This window comes from Rana temporaria, chromosome 8, assembly GCF_905171775.1.
Source record: "Rana temporaria chromosome 8, aRanTem1.1, whole genome shotgun sequence".
In the NCBI taxonomy this organism is placed as follows: Eukaryota; Metazoa; Chordata; class Amphibia; order Anura; family Ranidae; genus Rana; species Rana temporaria.
Window position 1 is genome coordinate 587,697 of NC_053496.1, and position 21,521 is coordinate 609,217.

General features: G+C 50.8%; 1 protein-coding gene across 1 annotated transcript in view; it reads left to right on the forward strand.

The window, feature by feature from the left end:
* Positions 1 to 21,052, forward strand: part of LOC120909822 (basement membrane-specific heparan sulfate proteoglycan core protein-like) — a 53,278-nt gene extending 32,226 nt beyond the window's left edge. Inside the window, exons 5-8 of the mRNA XM_040321549.1 lie at positions 3,055 to 3,309; positions 6,074 to 6,325; positions 19,048 to 19,169; positions 20,315 to 21,052. Coding sequence (XP_040177483.1) covers positions 3,055 to 3,309; positions 6,074 to 6,325; positions 19,048 to 19,169; positions 20,315 to 20,398 — 713 coding nt within the window. The 3' untranslated portion in view covers positions 20,399 to 21,052. The remainder of the gene's footprint in view (positions 1 to 3,054; positions 3,310 to 6,073; positions 6,326 to 19,047; positions 19,170 to 20,314) is intronic.
* The last annotated feature ends 469 nt before the right edge of the window (positions 21,053 to 21,521 follow it).

Sequence of the window (21,521 nt, forward strand, 5' to 3'; positions counted from 1 at the left end):
CCGGACAATAGGAGATTATAGGGCCCCCGGACAATAGGAGATTATAGGGCCCCCGGACAATAGGAGATTATGGGGCCCCCCAGACAATAGGAGATTATGGGGCCCCCCAGACAATAGGAGATTATGGGGCCCCCCGGCAATAGGAGATTATAGGGCCCCCGGGCAATAGGAGATTATGGGGCCCCCGGGCAATAGGAGATTATAGGGCCCCCGGACAATAGGAGATTGTAGGGGCCCCCGGACAATAGGAGATTATAGGGCCCCGGACAATAGGAGATTATAGGGCCCCCAGGCAATAGGAGATTATAGGGCCCCCGGACAATAGGAGATTATAGGGCCCCCGGACAATAGGAGATTATAGGGCCCCCTGGGTAATAGGAGATTATAGGGCCCCCGGACAATAGGAGATTATAGGGCCCCAGACAATAGGAGATTATAGGGCCCCCGGGCAATAGGAGATTATAGGGCCCCCGGACAATAGGAGATTATAGGGCCCCCGGGCAATAGGAGATTATAGGGCCCCCGGACAATAGGAGATTGTAGGGGCCCCCGGACAATAGGAGATTATAGGGCCCCCGGACAATAGGAGATTATAGGGCCCCCGGACAATAGGAGATTATAGGGCCCCCTGGGTAATAGGAGATTATAGGGCCCCCGGACAATAGGAGATTATAGGGCCCCCGGGCAATAGGAGATTATAGGGCCCCCGGACAATAGGAGATTATGGGACCCCCAGGCAATAGGAGATTATGGGGCCCCCGGGCAATAGGAGATTATGGGGCCCCCAGGCAATAGGACATTATGGGGCCCCCGGGCAATAGGAGATTATGGGGCCCCTGGGCAATAGGAGATTATGGGGCCCCCGGGCAATAGGAGATTATGGGGCCCCCAGGCAATAGGAGATTATGGGGCCCCTGGGCAATAGGAGATTATGGGGCCCCCGGGCAATAGGAGATTATGGGGCCCCCGGACAATAGGATATTATAGGGCCCCCGGGCAATAGGAGATTATAGGGCCCCCTGGGTAATAGGAGATCATAGGGCCCCCGGACAATAGGAGATTATAGGGCCCCGGACAATAGGAGATTATAGGGCCCCCGGACAATAGGAGATTATAGGGCCCCCGGGCAATAGGAGATTATAGGGCCCCCGGACAATAGGAGATTATGGGGTAGACATGTGCACTGCAGAAATTTTTTTTGTTTGTTTTTGTTTTATTCGTTTTTTTTTTGTTTTTTTTTCGAAAATCTATAAATTACTAAATTCAGAAATTCAAACATCCAATTTTCGAAATTTACCATTTTCGAATTTTAGTTTTTCGAATTTTAGATTTTCAAAATTTGCAATTTCAAATCTCGATTTTTTGAAATTTTCAATTTTTCAATTTTCGAATTTCGGAATTTTGGAAATTTAAAAATTTGAAAATTTAAAAATGTCCAAATTTCGGAAATTCGAAAGTTCGAAAATTTGAAACTTTCGGAATTAACTAATTTGTCAAAATTCGTTAAAAAACGAATTAGAAACTAAACGAATTGCACATGTCTATTATGGGGTCCCCGGGCAATATGAGATTATGGGGCCCCTGGGCAATAGGAGATTATGGGGCCCCCGGGCAATAGGAGATTATGGGGCCACCGGGCAATAGGAGATTATGGGGCCCCCGGGCAATAGGAGATTAATGGGCGCCCGGGCAATAGGAGATTATGGGGCCCCTGGGCAATAGGAGATTATGGGCCCCCCGGGCAATAGGAGATTAATGGGCGCCCGGGCAATAGGAGATTATGGGGCCCCTGGGCAATAGGAGATTATGGGGCCCCCGGGCAATAGGAGATTATGGGGCCCCTGGGCAATAGGAGATTATGGGGCGCCCGGGCAATAGGAGATTAATGGGCGCCCGGGCAATAGAAGATTATGGGGCCCCCGGGCAATATGAGATTATGGGCCCCCCGGGCAATAGGAGATTATGGGGCCCCCGGGCAATAGAAGATTATGGGGCCCCCGGGCAATATGAGATTATGGGGCCCCTGGGCAATAGGAGATTAAGGGGCCCCCGGGCAATATGAGATTATGGGGCCCCTGGGCAATAGGAGATTATGGGGCCCCCGGGCAATAGGAGATTATGGGGCCCCCGGGCAATATGAGATTATGGGGCCCCTGGGCAATAGGAGATTATGGGGCCCCCGGGCAATATGAGATTATGGGGCCCCTGGGCAATAGGAGATTATGGGGCCCCCGGGCAATAGGAGATTAATGGGCGCCCGGGCAATAGGAGATTATGGGGCCCCTGGGCAATAGGAGATTATGGGCCCCCCGGGCAATAGGAGATTAATGGGCGCACGGGCAATAGGAGGTTATGGGGCCCCTGGGCAATAGGAGATTATGGGGCCCCCGGGCAATAGGAGATTATGGGGCCCCTGGGCAATAGGAGATTATGGGGCCCCCGGGCAATAGGAGATTAATGGGCGCCCGGGCAATAGGAGATTATGGGGCCCCTGGGCAATAGGAGATTATGGGCCCCCCGGGCAATAGGAGATTAATGGGCGCACGGGCAATAGGAGATTATGGGGCCCCTGGGCAATAGGAGATTATGGGGCCCCCGGGCAATAGGAGATTATGGGGCCCCTGGGCAATAGGAGATTATGGGGCCCCCGGGCAATAGGAGATTAATGGGCGCCCGGGCAATAGGAGATTATGGGCCCCCCGGGCAATCCTGATGGCGCCCCCTAGTGGCATGGGGCCCTCGGGCAGTGCCCAAGTGGTCAGTCCGCCCCTGCTTGCATACACACGGTCACTCAAATGTTGCTCGGAAATTCCGATTGCCAAGAACGCGGTGACGTACAACACTACGACGAGCCGAGAAAAATGAAGTTCAATGATTCCGAGCATGCGTAGGATTTTTGTGCGTCAGAATTGGATACACATGATCGGAATTTCCGACCAAGAACTTTTGTTGTCAGAAAAAATTGATAAGCAGCTCTCAAACATTTGTTGTCGGAAAATACGCGGCGCTCATTATGAACTCTTCAGTAAGCGCGTTGTGTTTTGCCTCCATCAGGTGTATCGGGTCCTCCTCGGATCTCTCGGTACTCCGCCGTCGGCTCTCAGGTAACGCTCCCCTGTGATGTCACTGAGGTCCCCGCAGAGTGGCCCCTGACTGTACAATGGAGCAAAGACTCCGACTCCATCCGAGGCGACAACCAAGTCCTGACCCTCCCACACGTGACCCCGGAGGACGCCGCAACCTACAGATGTGACGTCACTTACCGGGGTCAGCTGATGAGCAGGAGCATCACCCTGAAGGTCATCCAAGGTCAGTCATGTTCCTTATTGTTTCCAATAAAGTTTATCCAAAACGACTTCATGCCGGCCGCACGCGTATGTTCAAAGATTTACCTTTCAGCCCCGGACCATTTGGCTGTCCGAAGACCAGAGCACTTTTTTGTGATTCGGCACTGCGGCGCTTTAACAGACAATTGCGCGGTCGTGCGACGTGGCTCCCAACCAAAATTGACGTCCTTTTTCCCCCACATATAGAGTTTATTTTGGTGGTATTTGATCACCTCTGCGGTTTTTATTTTTTGCGCTATAAACAAAAATAGAGCGACAATTTTGAAAAAAAATATTTTTTTACTTTTTGCTGTAATAAATATCCCCAAAAATATATAAAAAGCATTTTTTTCCCTTTTTTCTGGTAGATCCGGCGTATCTCTGCGGCGGCGTAACATATCTGATTTACGTTACGCCGCCGCAAGTTTTACAGGCTAGTGCTTTCTTCACAAAGTACTTGCCTGTAAAATTGCGGCCGCGTAGCGTAAATCACCCGGCGCAAGCACGCCTAATTCAAATTAGGCGGGTAGGGGGCGTATAGCATTTAAATTAAGCGCGTTACCGCGCCGAACGTAATGCGCATGCGCCGCCCCTAAAATTTCTCGACGTGCATTGCGCTAAATTACGTTTCAAGGACGTCATTGGTTTCGACGTGAAGGTAAATGGCGTCCAGCCCCATTCACGGACGACTTACGCAAACAACGTAATTTTATACATTTTCGACGCGGGAACGACGGCCATACTTAACATTGGTTGCGCCTCATATACCCAGGGGCAACTTTACGCCGGGAAAAGCCTAACGTAAACGTCGTAACTTTACTGCGTCGGCCGCGCGTACGTTCGGGAATTCGCGTATCTAGCTAATTTGCATACTTGATGGGGAAAACGACGGCGGCGACACCTAGCGGACAAAAAAAAAATTGCAGTTAAGATCCGACGGGGTAAGAGACTTACGCCTGTCGGATCTAATGGATATCTATGCGTAACTGATTCTAAGAATCAGGCGCATAGATACGACGGGTCGGATTAGGACTTACGACGGCGTATATTGCGCTGTGCCGTCGTAAGCCCTCTGAGAATCCGGGCCATAGCGTCTACAAAATAGGAAATAGAAATATGGCATTATTATTAATATTTTTTTTACTGGTAATGGCAACGATCTGCGATTTTTATCGTGACTGCGACATTATGGCGGTCACATTGGACACTTTTGACGAAATTTTGGGACCATTGTCATTTATACAGCGATCAGTGCTATAAAAATGCTCTGTAAAAATGACACTGGCAGTGAATTGGTTAACCACTAGGGGGTGCTGAATGGGGTTAAGTGTGTCCTAGGGAGTGAGTCTAACTGTAGGGGGGTGTGGTTATGTGTGACATGTCACTGGTCGCTGTTCCAGATGACAGGAAGCTGTGATCAGTGATATGTCACTAGGCGGAACGGGGGAAATGCTTTTTTGCATAATTTCCCCATTCTTCCTCTCCGTGAGACGATCGTGGGCATCCCCACGGGCAGGGCCGATCCGCCCTATAGGCTCACTAAGCAAGCCGCTTAGGGCCCCGCAAAGCTGCGGAGGGCCCCCCAAATTACTAGAGGCCCCGCCTGGTGAGAAGTCATTTTCGGCCCCTCAACCCCACTTCTTAACCTCACCGGCTGCATTGGAGAAGAGGTAAGAAGTCAGCACCCCCCAGCTAATGTAAGATGTAATTTCCGACAGCGGAAAACACCCCCCCCCCAGTGGCGTCACTAGGGTTGGTGTCACCCGGTGCGGTAAAACATGGTGTCACCCCCCCCTCTGTCTAGGCTGCCCAGCACCAAGCAGGCAGCGCACGGGCACGGGGCGCACCCCAAACCAGCCCCTGTAAATGATAGTATAGGGCAGTATAGTGGCAGGTTAGGGTAGTGGGGTGGTATAGGACAGGTTAAGGTGGTGTAGGGCATGTTGGGGTGATATAGGGCAGGTTGGGGTGGTATAGGGAAAGTTAGGGTGGCATAGAGCAAGTTGGGATGGCACAGGAAAGGTTGGGGGGGTACAGGGCAAGTTAGGGTGGCATTGGGCAGGTTGGGGTGGTACAGGGCAAGTTAGGGTGGCACAGGGCAAGTTGGGGTGGCATGGGAAAGTTTGGGGTGGTACAGGGCAGGCTGGGGTGGTACAGGACAGGCTGTGGTGGTACAGGGCAGGCTAAGGTGGTACAGGGCAGGCTGGGATTGCACAGGGCAGGCTGGGCATGTCAGCTAAAAAAATAAAAATTAAAAACGGGATGGTGTCACCCCTCTAGCGGGGTGACACCCCCCCCCCCCCGCTTCTCAACTTTTTAATGTGACATGTCATTTTGCTTAGGGCCCCAGGGAGGTCAGGTTCGGCACTGCCCACGGACATCGAGTTGGACTCACAGAGCTGGCGGCAGGCGCGTGCGTACCCACAATGCCGCATCTTAAAGGGGCCCGTGTGCCCAGCCGAGCCATTGTGTTGACGTATATCGCTGGTCGGCTTGTGGTTAAGAACGTTCGCCATCAGGGGGGTACAGGCATTACACCTCTAAGGAGCGCGATGGTCCCCTTGTTTTTTTTTTTTTTTCCAGCACCCCCCCTCCCCCGGTTCTCTGCCCCAGGGGGACCCTGCCTAAAGCTGTGTAAGGGGCCCCAAAATGTGTGATGGCCGCCCTGCAATCAGGAATGATAGAAGCATAATAATTTCTACATTGTGTGTAATAATCTAGACGAGGTGCTTCTCTGGTCTCCGCAGTGTTTCCTCCGGGGCCGACCTTTGCCAAAGAGGGCTCTTCCCTGAGATTGGCCTGCAATGTCACCGGGGCAGCCGAGGGGGAGCTCTATGATTGGACGGGACCTCTAAACTCCACACGGCATCAGGACGTGATCAAAGGAGCCCAACTGAACCTCCCCGCCGTCCACAGAGAGGATTCTGGGATCTGGGTGTGTTCTGTCCATGGGAAGAACGGCATTCTGGGAAAAGCTGAACACTGGCTCTATGTACACGGTAAATATCCCGACTTCATCGATTCTTGTATTCTACATCATAGATGGTTAGACCCCCGAAGATGATACACAGGGGGTGTCCAAACTAATTCTGAGGACTGAGAAGAACAAAAGATCTGCCCCCGGCTCCACCCGAGACGTCTCCGTCCCTTTCCACCTTCTTTTCCTCTGGTGACGTCTCCGTCTCTTTCCACCTTCTTTTCCTCTGCTGACGTCTCCGTCCCTTTCCACCTTCTTTTCCTCTGGTGACGTCTCCGTCCCTTTCCACCTTCTTTTCCTCTGATGACGTCTCCGTCCCTTTCCACCTTCTTTTCCTCTGCTGACGTCTCCGTCTCTTTCCACCTTCTTTTCCTCTGCTGACGTCTCCGTCTCTTTCCACCTTCTTTTCCTCTGGTGACGTCTCTGTCTCTTTCCACTTTCTTTTCCTCTGGTGACGTCTCCGTCTCTTTCCACCTTCTTTTCCTCTGGTGACGTCTCCGTCTCTTTCCACCTTCTTTTCCTCTGGTGACGTCTCTGTCTCTTTCCACCTTCTTTTCCTCTGGTGACGTCTCTGTCTCTTTCCACCTTCTTTTCCTCTGGTGACGTCTCCGTCTCTTTCCACCTTCTTTTCCTCTGATGACGTCTCCGTCTCTTTCCACCTTCTTTTCCTCTGGTGACGTCTCCGTCTCTTTCCACCTTCTTTTCCTCTGGTGACGTCTCCGTCTCTTTCCACCTTCTTTTCCTCTGGTGACGTCTCCGTCTCTTTCCACCTTCTTTTCCTCTGATGACGTCTCCGTCTCTTTCCACCTTCTTTTCCTCTGGTGACGTCTCCGTCTCTTTCCACCTTCTTTTCCTCTGGTGACGTCTCCGTCTCTTTCCACCTTCTTTTCCTCTGATGACGTCTCCGTCCCTTTCCACCATCTTTTCCTCTGGTGACGTCTCCGTCTCTGTCCACCTTCTTTTCCTCTGGTGACGTCTCCGTCTCTTTCCACCTTCTTTTCCTCTGGTGACGTCTCCGTCTCTGTCCACCTTCTTTTCCTCTGGTGACGTCTCCGTCCCTTTCCACCTTCTTTTCCTCTGATGACGTCTCCGTCTCTTTCCACCTTCTTTTCCTCTGGTGACGTCTCCGTCTCTTTCCACTTTCTTTTCCTCTGGTGACGTCTCCGTCTCTTTCCACCTTCTTTTCCTCTGCTGACGTCTCTGTCTCTGGCCACCTTCTTTTTCTCTGGTGACGTCTCCGTCTCTTTCCACCTTCTTTTCCTCTGGTGACGTCTCTGTCTCTTTCCACCTTCTTTTCCTCTGCTGACGTCTCTGTCCCTTTCCACCTTCTTTTCATCTGCTGACGTCTCCGTCTCTTTCCACCTTCTTTTCCTCTGGTGACGTCTCCGTCTCTTTCCACCTTCTTTTCCTCTGGTGACGTCTCCGTCTCTTTCCACCTTCTTTTTCTCTGATGACGTCTCCGTCTCTTTCCACCTTCTTTTCCTCTGCTGACGTCTCCCTCTCTTTCCACCTTCTTTTCCTCTGGTGACGTCTCCGTCTCTTTCCACCTTCTTTTCCTCTGATGACGTCTCCGTCTCTTTCCACCTTCTTTTCCTCTGCTGACGTCTCCGTCCCTTTCCACCTTCTTTTCCTCTTATGACGTCTCCGTCTCTTTCCACCTTCTTTTCCTCTGGTGACGTCTCCGTCTCTTTCCACCTTCTTTTCCTCTGGTGACGTCTCCGTCCCTTTCCACCTTCTTTTCCTCTGATGACGTCTCCGTCCCTTTCCACCTTATTTTCCTCTGATGATATCTCCGTCCCTTTCCACCTTCTTTTCCTCTGCTGACGTCTCCGTCCCTTTCCACCTTCTTTTCCTCTGATGACGTCTCCGTCTCTGTCCACCTTCTTTTCCTCTGATGACGTCTCTGTCCCTTTCCACCTTCTTTTCCTCTGATGACGTCTCCGTCCCTTTCCACCTTCTTTTCCTCTGATGACGTCTCCGTCCCTTTCCACCTTCTTTTCCTCTGCTGACGTCTCCGTCTCTTTCCACCTTCTTTTCCTCTGATGACGTCTCCGTCCCTTTCCACCTTCTTTTCCTCTGCTGACGTCTCCGTCTCTTTCCACCTTCTTTTCCTCTGATGACGTCTCCGTCTCTTTCCACCTTCTTTTCCTCTGGTGACGTCTCCGTCTCTTTCCACCTTCTTTTCCTCTGGTGACGTCTCTGTCTCTTTCCACCTTCTTTTCCTCTGGTGACGTCTCTGTCTCTTTCCACCTTCTTTTCCTCTGGTGACGTCTCCGTCTCTTTCCACCTTCTTTTCCTCTGATGACGTCTCCGTCTCTTTCCACCTTCTTTTCCTCTGGTGACGTCTCCGTCTCTTTCCACCTTCTTTTCCTCTGGTGACGTCTCCGTCTCTTTCCACCTTCTTTTCCTCTGGTGACGTCTCCGTCTCTTTCCACCTTCTTTTCCTCTGATGACGTCTCCATCTCTTTCCACCTTCTTTTCCTCTGGTGACGTCTCCGTCTCTTTCCACCTTCTTTTCCTCTGGTGACGTCTCCGTCTCTTTCCACCTTCTTTTCCTCTGATGACGTCTCCGTCCCTTTCCACCATCTTTTCCTCTGGTGACGTCTCCGTCTCTGTCCACCTTCTTTTCCTCTGGTGACGTCTCCGTCTCTTTCCACCTTCTTTTCCTCTGGTGACGTCTCCGTCTCTGTCCACCTTCTTTTCCTCTGGTGACGTCTCCGTCCCTTTCCACCTTCTTTTCCTCTGATGACGTCTCCGTCTCTTTCCACCTTCTTTTCCTCTGGTGACGTCTCCGTCTCTTTCCACTTTCTTTTCCTCTGGTGACGTCTCCGTCTCTTTCCACCTTCTTTTCCTCTGCTGACGTCTCTGTCTCTGGCCACCTTCTTTTTCTCTGGTGACGTCTCCGTCTCTTTCCACCTTCTTTTCCTCTGGTGACGTCTCTGTCTCTTTCCACCTTCTTTTCCTCTGCTGACGTCTCTGTCCCTTTCCACCTTCTTTTCCTCTGCTGACGTCTCCGTCTCTTTCCACCTTCTTTTCCTCTGGTGACGTCTCCGTCTCTTTCCACCTTCTTTTCCTCTGGTGACGTCTCCGTCTCTTTCCACCTTCTTTTTCTCTGATGACGTCTCCGTCTCTTTCCACCTTCTTTTCCTCTGCTGACGTCTCCCTCTCTTTCCACCTTCTTTTCCTCTGGTGACGTCTCCGTCTCTTTCCACCTTCTTTTCCTCTGATGACGTCTCCGTCTCTTTCCACCTTCTTTTCCTCTGCTGACGTCTCCGTCCCTTTCCACCTTCTTTTCCTCTGATGACGTCTCCGTCTCTTTCCACCTTCTTTTCCTCTGGTGACGTCTCCGTCTCTTTCCACCTTCTTTTCCTCTGGTGACGTCTCCGTCCCTTTCCACCTTCTTTTCCTCTGATGACGTCTCCGTCCCTTTCCACCTTATTTTCCTCTGATGATATCTCCGTCCCTTTCCACCTTCTTTTCCTCTGGTGACGTCTCCGTCCCTTTCCACCTTCTTTTCCTCTGATGACGTCTCCGTCCCTTTCCACCTTCTTTTCCTCTGATGACGTCTCTGTCCCTTTCCACCTTCTTTTCCTCTGATGACGTCTCCGTCCCTTTCCACCTTCTTTTCCTCTGATGACGTCTCCGTCCCTTTCCACCTTCTTTTCCTCTGCTGACGTCTCCGTCTCTTTCCACCTTCTTTTCCTCTGGTGACGTCTCCGTCTCTTTCCACCTTCTTTTCCTCTGCTGACGTCTCCGTCTCTTTCCACCTTCTTTTCCTCTGATGACGTCTCCGTCTCTTTCCACCTTCTTTTTCTCTGATGACGTCTCCGTCTCTTTCCACCTTCTTTTCCTCTGGTGACGTCTCCGTCCCTTTCCACCTTCTTTTCCTCTGGTGACGTCTCCGTCCCTTTCCACCTTCTTTTCCTCTGGTGACGTCTCCGTCCCTTTCCACCTTCTTTTCCTCTGATGACGTCTCCGTCCCTTTCCACCTTATTTTCCTCTGATGATATCTCCGTCCCTTTCCACCTTCTTTTCCTCTGCTGACGTCTCCGTCCCTTTCCACCTTCTTTTCCTCTGATGACGTCTCCGTCTCTGTCCACCTTCTTTTCCTCTGATGACGTCTCTGTCCCTTTCCACCTTCTTTTCCTCTGATGACGTCTCCGTCCCTTTCCACCTTCTTTTCCTCTGCTGACGTCTCTGTCTCTGGCCACCTTCTTTTTCTCTGATGACGTCTCCGTCTCTTTCCACCTTCTTTTCCTCTGGTGACGTCTCTGTCTCTTTCCACCTTCTTTTCCTCTGCTGACGTCTCTGTCCCTTTCCACCTTCTTTTCATCTGCTGACGTCTCCGTCTCTTTCCACCTTCTTTTCCTCTGGTGACGTCTCCGTCTCTTTCCACCTTCTTTTCCTCTGGTGACGTCTCCGTCTCTTTCCACCTTCTTTTTCTCTGATGACGTCTCCGTCTCTTTCCACCTTCTTTTCCTCTGCTGACGTCTCCCTCTCTTTCCACCTTCTTTTCCTCTGGTGACGTCTCCGTCTCTTTCCACCTTCTTTTCCTCTGATGACGTCTCCGTCTCTTTCCACCTTCTTTTCCTCTGCTGACGTCTCCGTCCCTTTCCACCTTCTTTTCCTCTGATGACGTCTCCGTCTCTTTCCACCTTCTTTTCCTCTGGTGACGTCTCCGTCTCTTTCCACCTTCTTTTCCTCTGGTGACGTCTCCGTCTCTTTCCACCTTCTTTTCCTCTGGTGACGTCTCCGTCCCTTTCCACCTTCTTTTCCTCTGATGACGTCTCCGTCCCTTTCCACCTTATTTTCCTCTGATGATATCTCCGTCCCTTTCCACCTTCTTTTCCTCTGCTGACGTCTCCGTCCCTTTCCACCTTCTTTTCCTCTGATGACGTCTCCGTCTCTGTCCACCTTCTTTTCCTCTGATGACGTCTCTGTCCCTTTCCACCTTCTTTTCCTCTGATGACGTCTCCGTCCCTTTCCACCTTCTTTTCCTCTGATGACGTCTCCGTCCCTTTCCACCTTCTTTTCCTCTGCTGACGTCTCCGTCTCTTTCCACCTTCTTTTCCTCTGGTGACGTCTCCGTCTCTTTCCACCTTCTTTTCCTCTGCTGACGTCTCCGTCTCTTTCCACCTTCTTTTCCTCTGATGACGTCTCCGTCTCTTTCCACCTTCTTTTTCTCTGATGACGTCTCCGTCTCTTTCCACCTTCTTTTCCTCTGGTGACGTCTCCGTCCCTTTCCACCTTCTTTTCCTCTGGTGACGTCTCCGTCCCTTTCCACCTTCTTTTCCTCTGGTGACGTCTCCCTCTCTTTCCACCTTCTTTTCCTCTGGTGACGTCTCCGTCTCTTTCCACCTTCTTTTCCTCTGGTGACGTCTCCGTCTCTTTCCACCTTCTTTTCCTCTGGTGACGTCTCCGTCCCTTTCCACCTTCTTTTCCTCTGATGACGTCTCCGTCCCTTTCCACCTTCTTTTCCTCTGGTGACGTCTCCGTCTCTTTCCACCTTCTTTTCCTCTGATGACGTCTCCGTCCCTTTCCACCTTCTTTTCCTCTGGTGACGTCTCCGTCCCTTTCCACCTTCTTTTCCTCTGATGACGTCTCCGTCTCTTTCCACCTTCTTTTCCTCTGCTGACGTCTCTGTCTCTGTCCACCTTCTTTTCCTCTGGTGACGTCTCCGTCTCTTTCCACCTTCTTTTCCTCTGGTGACGTCTCCGTCTCTTTCCACCTTCTTTTCCTCTGGTGACGTCTCCGTCTCTTTCCACCTTCTTTTCCTCTGATGACGTCTCCGTCTCTTTCCACCTTCTTTTCCTCTGGTGACGTCTCCGTCTCTTTCCACCTTCTTTTCCTCTGGTGACGTCTCCGTCTCTTTCCACCTTCTTTTCCTCTGATGACGTCTCCGTCCCTTTCCACCTTCTTTTCCTCTGGTGACGTCTCCGTCTCTGTCCACCTTCTTTTCCTCTGGTGACGTCTCCGTCTCTTTCCACCTTCTTTTCCTCTGGTGACGTCTCCGTCTCTGTCCACCTTCTTTTCCTCTGGTGACGTCTCCGTCCCTTTCCACCTTCTTTTCCTCTGATGACGTCTCCGTCTCTTTCCACCTTCTTTTCCTCTGGTGACGTCTCCGTCTCTTTCCACCTTCTTTTCCTCTGGTGACGTCTCCGTCTCTTTCCACCTTCTTTTCCTCTGCTGACGTCTCTGTCTCTGGCCACCTTCTTTTTCTCTGGTGACGTCTCCGTCTCTTTCCACCTTCTTTTCCTCTGGTGACGTCTCTGTCTCTTTCCACCTTCTTTTCCTCTGCTGACGTCTCTGTCCCTTTCCACCTTCTTTTCATCTGCTGACGTCTCCGTCTCTTTCCACCTTCTTTTCCTCTGGTGACGTCTCCGTCTCTTTCCACCTTCTTTTCCTCTGGTGACGTCTCCGTCTCTTTCCACCTTCTTTTTCTCTGATGACGTCTCCGTCTCTTTCCACCTTCTTTTCCTCTGCTGACGTCTCCCTCTCTTTCCACCTTCTTTTCCTCTGGTGACGTCTCCGTCTCTTTCCACCTTCTTTTCCTCTGATGACGTCTCCGTCTCTTTCCACCTTCTTTTCCTCTGCTGACGTCTCCGTCCCTTTCCACCTTCTTTTCCTCTGGTGACGTCTCCGTCTCTTTCCACCTTCTTTTCCTCTGGTGACGTCTCCTTCTCTTTCCACCTTCTTTTCCTCTGGTGACGTCTCCGTCCCTTTCCACCTTCTTTTCCTCTGATGACGTCTCCGTCCCTTTCCACCTTATTTTCCTCTGATGATATCTCCGTCCCTTTCCACCTTCTTTTCCTCTGCTGACGTCTCCGTCCCTTTCCACCTTCTTTTCCTCTGATGACGTCTCCGTCTCTGTCCACCTTCTTTTCCTCTGATGACGTCTCTGTCCCTTTCCACCTTCTTTTCCTCTGATGACGTCTCCGTCCCTTTCCACCTTCTTTTCCTCTGATGACGTCTCCGTCCCTTTCCACCTTCTTTTCCTCTGCTGACGTCTCCGTCTCTTTCCACCTTCTTTTCCTCTGGTGACGTCTCCGTCTCTTTCCACCTTCTTTTCCTCTGCTGACGTCTCCGTCTCTTTCCACCTTCTTTTCCTCTGATGACGTCTCCGTCTCTTTCCACCTTCTTTTTCTCTGATGACGTCTCCGTCTCTTTCCACCTTCTTTTCCTCTGGTGACGTCTCCGTCCCTTTCCACCTTCTTTTCCTCTGGTGACGTCTCCGTCCCTTTCCACCTTCTTTTCCTCTGGTGACGTCTCCCTCTCTTTCCACCTTCTTTTCCTCTGGTGACGTCTCCGTCTCTTTCCACCTCCTTTTCCTCTGGTGACGTCTCCGTCTCTTTCCACCTTCTTTTCCTCTGGTGACGTCTCCGTCCCTTTCCACCTTCTTTTCCTCTGATGACGTCTCCGTCCCTTTCCACCTTCTTTTCCTCTGGTGACGTCTCCGTCTCTTTCCACCTTCTTTTCCTCTGATGACGTCTCCGTCCCTTTCCACCTTCTTTTCCTCTGGTGACGTCTCCGTCCCTTTCCACCTTCTTTTCCTCTGATGACGTCTTCGTCTCTTTCCACCTTCTTTTCCTCTGCTGACGTCTCCGTCCCTTTCCACCTTCTTTTCCTCTGGTGACGTCTCCGTCTCTTTCCACCTTCTTTTCCTCTGGTGACGTCTCCCTCTCTTTCCACCTTCTTTTCCTCTGGTGACGTCTCCGTCTCTTTCCACCTTCTTTTCCTCTGGTGACGTCTCCGTCTCTTTCCACCTTCTTTTCCTCTGGTGACGTCTCCGTCCCTTTCCACCTTCTTTTCCTCTGATGACGTCTCCGTCCCTTTCCACCTTCTTTTCCTCTGGTGACGTCTCCGTCTCTTTCCACCTTCTTTTCCTCTGATGACATCTCCGTCCCTTTCCACCTTCTTTTCCTCTGGTGACGTCTCCGTCCCTTTCCACCTTCTTTTCCTCTGATGACGTCTCCGTCTCTTTCCACCTTCTTTTCCTCTGCTGACGTCTCTGTCTCTGTCCACCTTCTTTTCCTCTGGTGACGTCTTCTGCCGGATCCTTTTGCTTACATTCAGAGTTCCTCTGCCGGCTCCATCTTTGTCTTCCCCCCGTTGGCTCTTTTTACCTCCATTTATTTCTCTTCCACTTTCTATCTTCATTCTGTCCTCCTCTTTTGGCTCTTTCTGCCTTTATTTTGTCTTCCGCTGCTCCCTCCTTCTCCCTCCTCCTCTGTTCCTCCCCCATACACCCTTCACCTCTTTTATCTTTCTCTATTGGCTCCTTTTACCACCATTTTGTTTTGCTTTTCTAGTTCCCCTCTCCTTCATTTTGGCTTCTAGTTGGATCTTTCTGTCCTCCTTATGTCCTCCTCTACTGACTCTTGCTGCCTCCATTCTGTCCTCCTCTACTGACTCTTTCAGCCTCCATTCTGTCCTCCTCTACTGACTCTTTCTGCCTCCGTTTTGTCCTCCTCTACTGACTCTTTCTGCCTCAGTTTTGTCCTCCTCTACTGACTCTTTCTGCCTCCGTTTTGTCCTCCTCTACTGACTCTTTCTGCCTCCGTTCTGTCCTCCTCTACTGACTCTTTCTGCCTCCGTTCTGTCCTCCTCTACTGACTCTTTCTGCCTCCGTTCTGTCCTCCTCTACTGACTCTTTCTGCCTCCGTTCTGTCCTCCTCTACTGACTCTTTCTGCCTCCGTTCTGTCCTCCTCTACTGACTCTTTCTGCCTCCGTTCTGTCCTCCTCTACTGACTCTTTCTGTCCTCCTCTACTGACTCTTTCTGTCTCCATTCTGTCCTCCTCTACTGACTCTTTCTGCCTCCGTTTTGTCCTCTTCTACTGACTCTTTCTGCCTCCGTTCTGTCCTCCTCTACTGACTCTTTCTGCCTCCGTTCTGTCCTCCTCTACTGACTCTTTCTGCCTCCGTTCTGTCCTCCTCTACTGACTCTTTCTGCCTCCGTTCTGTCCTCCTCTACTGACTCTTTCTGCCTCCATTCTGTCCTCCTCTACTGACTCTTTCTGCCTCCGTTTTGTCCTCTTCTACTGACTCTTTCTGCCTCCGTTCTGTCCTCCTCTACTGACTCTTTCTGCCTCCGTTCTGTCCTCCTCTACTGACTCTTTCTGCCTCTGTTCTGTCCTCCTCTACTGACTCTTTCTGCCTCTGTTCTGTCCTCTTCTACTGACTCTTTCTGCCTTCATTCTGTCCTCCTCTACTGACTCTTTCTGCCTCCATTCTGTCCTCCTCTACTGACTCTGACTGCCTCCGTTCTGTCCTCCTCTACTGACTCTTCCAGCCTCCGTTCTGTCCTCCTCTACTGACTCTTTCTGCCTCCGTTCTGTCCTCCTCTACTGACTTTTTCTGCCTCTGTTCTGTCCTCCTCTACTGACTCTTTATTCCTCCGTTCTGTCCTCCTCTACTGACTCTATCTGCATCCGTTCTGTCCTCCTCTACAGACTCTTTATTCCTCCGTTCTGTCCTCCTCTACTGACTCTATCTGCCTCCGTTCTGTCCTCCTCTACTGACTCTTTATTCCTCCGTTCTGTCCTCCTCTACTGACTCTATCTGCCCCCGTTCTGTCCTCCTCTACAGACTCTTTATTCCTCCGTTCTGTCCTCCTCTACTGACTCTATCTGCATCCGTTCTGTCCTCCTCTACTGACTCTTTCTGCCTCCGTTCTGTCCTCCTCTACTGACTCTTTCTGCCTCTGTTCTGTCCTCCTCTACTGACTCTTTCTGCCTCCGTTCTGTCCTCCTCTACTGACTCTTTCTGCCTCCGTTCTGTCCTCCTCTACTGACTCTTTCTGCCTCCGTTCTGTCCTCCTCTACTGACTCTATCTGCCTCCGTTCTGTCCTCCTCTACTGACTATTTCTGCCTCCGTTCTGTCCTCCTCTACTGACTCTTTCTGCCTCCGTTCTGTCCTCCTCTACTGACTCTTTCTGCCTCCGTTCTGTCCTCCTCTACTGACTCTTCCAGCCTCCGTTCTGTCCTCCTCTACTGACTCTTTCTGCCTCCGTTCTGTCCTCCTCTACTGACTTTTTCTGCCTCTGTTCTGTCCTCCTCTACTGACTCTTTCTGCCTCCGTTCTGTCCTCCTCTACTGACTCTTTCTGCCTCCGTTCTGTCCTCCTCTACTGACTCTTCCAGCCTCCGTTCTGTCCTCCTCTACTGACTCTTTCTGCCTCCGTTCTGTCCTCCTCTACTGACTCTTTCTGCCTCTGTTCTGTCCTCCTCTACTGACTCTTCCAGTCTCCGTTCTGTCCTCCTCTACTGACTCTTTCTGCCTCCGTTCTGTCCTCCTCTACTGACTTTTTCTGCCTCTGTTCTGTCCTCCTCTACTGACTCTTTCTGCCTCCGTTCTGTCCTCCTCTACTGACTTTTTCTGCCTCTGTTCTGTCCTCCTCTACTGACTCTTTCTGCCTCCGTTCTGTCCTCCTCTACTGACTCTTTCTGCCTCTGTTCTGTCCTCCTCTACTGACTCTTTCTGCCTCCGTTCTGTCCTCCTCTACTGACTCTTTCTGCCTCCGTTCTGTCCTCCTCTACTGACTCTTTACTATTAACTATTATTATTATTATTAAGCTGGTTACAGATTCCGTCTAATTCTTGCAGAGATGTATTTATTTCTCTATCCCTATACTTAGACTCTGATAAGGACAATGATAGAAGGTTATCTATGAAAACACACTGCTTAGTAAAACAATAACATCCATTTATTTCCCAAGAAAATAGGAATATACTAACATCAAACACCGATGTAAAGTATAACAGCAGAACAATAGAGATCCGGGGCAGAGAGGCATCAAGCAAAAACACAACCGTATTTTCCGGCGTATAAGACGACTTTCTAACCCCTTAAAATCTTCTTAAAAGTCGGGGGTCGTTTTATACGCCGGTAACCTAACCTTACCTTATCTCAGAATCGCGGCCGTACGATTTTTCAAAAGCTGCGCCTCCTACGTCTTCTGTTCCGTGATAGGCGGAAACACTCAGCTTCCCAGGAGACACTGTGTTCAGTGTCCGCCTATCACGGAGGCCCTCTCGTCCTCGGACGAGAGGGCGTCCGTTATAGGCGAACACTGAACACAGTGGGGTAGATTCAGGTAGTGCCGCGCACTTTTTACGGAGGCGCTGCGTTATGTTTTTATGCTACGCCTCCGTAAATTACTTGCGCTACGCTTGATTCAGGAAGCAGTAGCTCCGTAATTTGCGGAGGCGCTCCATAAAAATGGCCGGCGTAAGCGCGTAATTTAAATGATCCCATAGGGGGCGTGGATCATTTAAATTTGGCGCGTTCCCGCGCCGAACGTAGTGCGCATGCTCTGTCGGGAAACTTTGTCCACGTGCATTGCGGCAAATGACGTCGCAAGGACGTCATTTGCGTCAAAGTGAACGTAAATGGCATCCAGCGCCATTCACGATTCACTTACGCAAACAACGTTAAATTTTAAATTCGCGACGCGGGAACAATGGGTATACTTAGCATTGGCTGCCCCTGCTAATAGCAGGGGCAGCCTTACGCAGAACCCGGCGAACGCAAACAACATAAAATGCGTACGCCGGGCTTGCGTAGGGTTGTGAATCGGCGTTAGTATGCAATTTGCATACTATACGCTGACCACTACGGGAACGCCACCTAGCGGCCAGCGTAAGAATGCAGCCTACGATATGACTGGCATAAGAGCCTTATGCCAGTCATATCTTAGGCTGCAGTCGGCGTATCGAGCTCTCTGAATCAGGAGCAGTCGATACGCCGGCGCAACTAAGCAATTGTGCTGCGTAACTATGGTTACGCAGACGCAATTGCTTTCTGAATCTACCCCAGTGCCTCCTGGTAAGCTGAGTGTTTCCGCCTATCACGGAACAGAAGACGTAGAAGGCGCGGCTTTTGAAAAATCCTACGGCCGCGATTCTGCATGTCTTGGGATAAGGTAAGGGCACAGTCTGGCATGTAATGGTGGCACCGTGAGGCGAGGCATGACTAGTAAGAAGGGGGTAGTCTTATACGGCGTGTATATCCCAAAACCAACATTTTGGCTGGAAAATTAGGGGGTCGTCTTATACACCGGAAAATACGGTACATCCCAAATATCTTATAAAGAAGGGGGGGGGTAACAAACCCCGGGACTTTAAGGGTGTTTCAAAATTGAATATAGTAGCGACACAGTAACAGTTTCATAAAATTTCAATATTTTATTATAAAAGTAAAAAACATGCAAAGATAAAAAAAAAATCCGTATCAGGTTTTGGGGTGCTACCACATGCATAAATGACTACAACAGACACCGCTCAACATGTTTCGCTCAAATGAGCTTCCTCAGGAGTTTTCAGTACAGTACATATTATGCTGGGAATAACAAAAAAGCACGGATGAGGTGTCATGTTCAATTGTTTTTTAAATGAAGACTCATAAGATGGATCAATTCCCAATCCATAAATGTATAATACATGAGTAGTACAGGATCGTGTAGAAAGGGGGGAGGGGAGTCTCACCAAAGCTTTATTGTACCTGTGTGGGACCCCCAGCAATTACTGTCGATCATCAAGTTTACTTTCAGGTCCGGCAGCTTCGGTGAGACTCCCCTTCCCTCTTCATACATATGTAATTTGTCATATCATGATCCTATGCGTTCTGAGCGCCCCCTGCTGGTGATGAAGAAGAAGATATTTACAAAACCGCTTTATAACCTCCAATAAATACAATTGATTAGCAGAACGATTCCATTGATCGGACTTCTCTTTTCTATTCCAGCCGCCCAGACCGCAGAGTTCGGTTCCTTGTCTTCATGGCAGACCTACATTGTCTTCCTGCTGTGCCTCTTCCTGATCCTCGGCCTCATGGTGATCGCCGGCATCTCCATCCAAAACCGACGGGTATGTCTGTGCTCCATGTGTGTGAATAGTGCAATGTGTGTAATACCGTACCGCCTATTGTACCGCCTACAATCCGTACCGCCTACAATCCATACCGCCTACAATCCGTACCACCTACAATTTGTACCGCCTACAATCCGTACCGCCTACACTCCGTACCGCCTACAGTCCGTACCGCCTACAGCCCGTACCGCCTACAGTCTGTACCGCCTACACTCCGTACCGCTTACACTCCGTACCGCCTACACTCCGTACCGCCTACACTCCGTACCGCCTACACTCCGTACCGCCTACAACCTGTACCGCCTACAACCCGTACCGCCTACACTCCGTACCGCCTACAACCCGTACCGCCTACAACCCGTACCGCCTACACTCCGTACCGCCTACAACCCGTACTGCCTACACTCCGTACCGCCTACACTCCGTACCGCCTACAATTCGTACCGTCTACAGTCTGTACCGCCTACACTCCGTACCGTCTACAGTCCGTACCGCCTACACTCCGTACCGCCTACACTCCGTACCGTCTACAATCCGTACCGCCTACACTCCGTACCGCCTACACTCCGTACCGTCTACAATCCGTACCGCCTACACTCCGTACCGTCTACAGTCCGTACCGCCTACAGTCCGTACCGCCTACAATCCGTACCGCCTACACTCTGTACTGCCTACAACCCCTACCCCCTACAACCCCTACCGCCTACAATTCGTACCGTCTACAGTCTGTACCGCCTACAGTCCGTACCGCCTACAATCCGTACCACCTACACTCCGTACCGCCTACAATCCGTACCACCTACACTCCGTACCGCCTACAGTCCGTACCGCCTACAATCCGTACCGCCTACACTCTGTACCGCCTACAACCCCTACCCCCTACAACCCCTACCGCCTACAATTCGTACCGTCTACAGTCTGTACCGCCTACAATTCGTACCGTCTACAGTCTGTACCGCCTACAGTCTGTACCGCCTACAATTCGTACCGTCTACAGTCTGTACCGCCTACAATTCGTACCGTCTACAGTCTGTACCGCCTACAGTCCGTACCGCCTACAATCCGTACTGCCTACACTCCGTGCCGCCTACACTCCCCCCCCCCCATCCCCAGTTCTCACCTCTCTTCTCTCCTCCTTACAGAGGCGTCGCTCTCATCTCGCCATCCTGGCAACGCTCCCCAGACTCCCGACTCCGCCCCAGAAAACGATCTCTGTGGATGATTGATTCCTCTTCTGCCTCCATCCTTTGATGCCGATCTCTCAAACAGAACGATCGCTGTTCCCGAGAAATTCTACTTAATGTTTACACCGCGCAGGAACTTTGTGAAGACGGAGATATTTGATGCTCATAGTATTTTTTTTATAATAAATATTGTACATTTATTTGTTTTCTACAATGTTTCAGTTCATGTGTGTATATATACAGTATGTGACAAAAGTAAGTACACCCCTCAGTCATATTTGTGTAAATGTGAAACACTCAGAGACGCTCGGAGACACTGAGGAACGTAGTGTTTCCGAGTGATTTTGGGTGTCTCCGAGCTTTACCGAGTCTCTCTGAGCGTCACCGATACCCCCACACCTCTGGCCGCAGGCAGTACTGCACCCCCCAGAGGCTTGAATCCCGCTCGTCCTACACTCACAAACCGAGTCAGTATTTAAAAACAAAACAAAAAAAAAAACGAGCTGGTGTTGTGAAAACGCTGCTAATCTGCGTCACTCGCCGTCCAAGGTTTTCCCGTAGAAGTTTGGTGGAATCCGCGACGGGATACTTTGTATCGGCCTCCATTTTGCTTCCAGCAGTTCCTATATAATTTATAATTGTGATACGAGCCGCTGTCATTTAATGTTATTAATAAAAAATATATTTTTGCTCCGAGTGCCGCCAGTCATTTCTTTTCTGCATTCGTATGAATGAGGATTTTCCAAGACTCCCCCCCACCTCCCCCTCCCCCCTCCCTTAGTACAGTGGCGTCACTAGGGTTGGTGTCACCCGGTGCGGTAAAACATGGTGTCACCCCCCCCCCACCAACTATAGTCACCCTTTAGTACTATCCCCCCTCCTTCAGTAGACCCCCCGTCACTAAGTATAGACCCTCCTCCATTAGTACAGACCGCCTTCCAAGTATAAACCCCCCAAGACATAGCACCCCCCTCCATTAGTACAGACCCCCCAGGACAAAGCACCCCCCTCCATTAGTACAGACCCCCCCAGGACAAAGCACCCCCCTCCATTAGTACAAACCCCCCAGGACATAGCACCCCCCTCCATTAGTACAGACCCCCCCAGGACAAGGCACCCCCCTCAATTAGTACAGACCCCCCAGGACATAGCACCCCCTTCATTA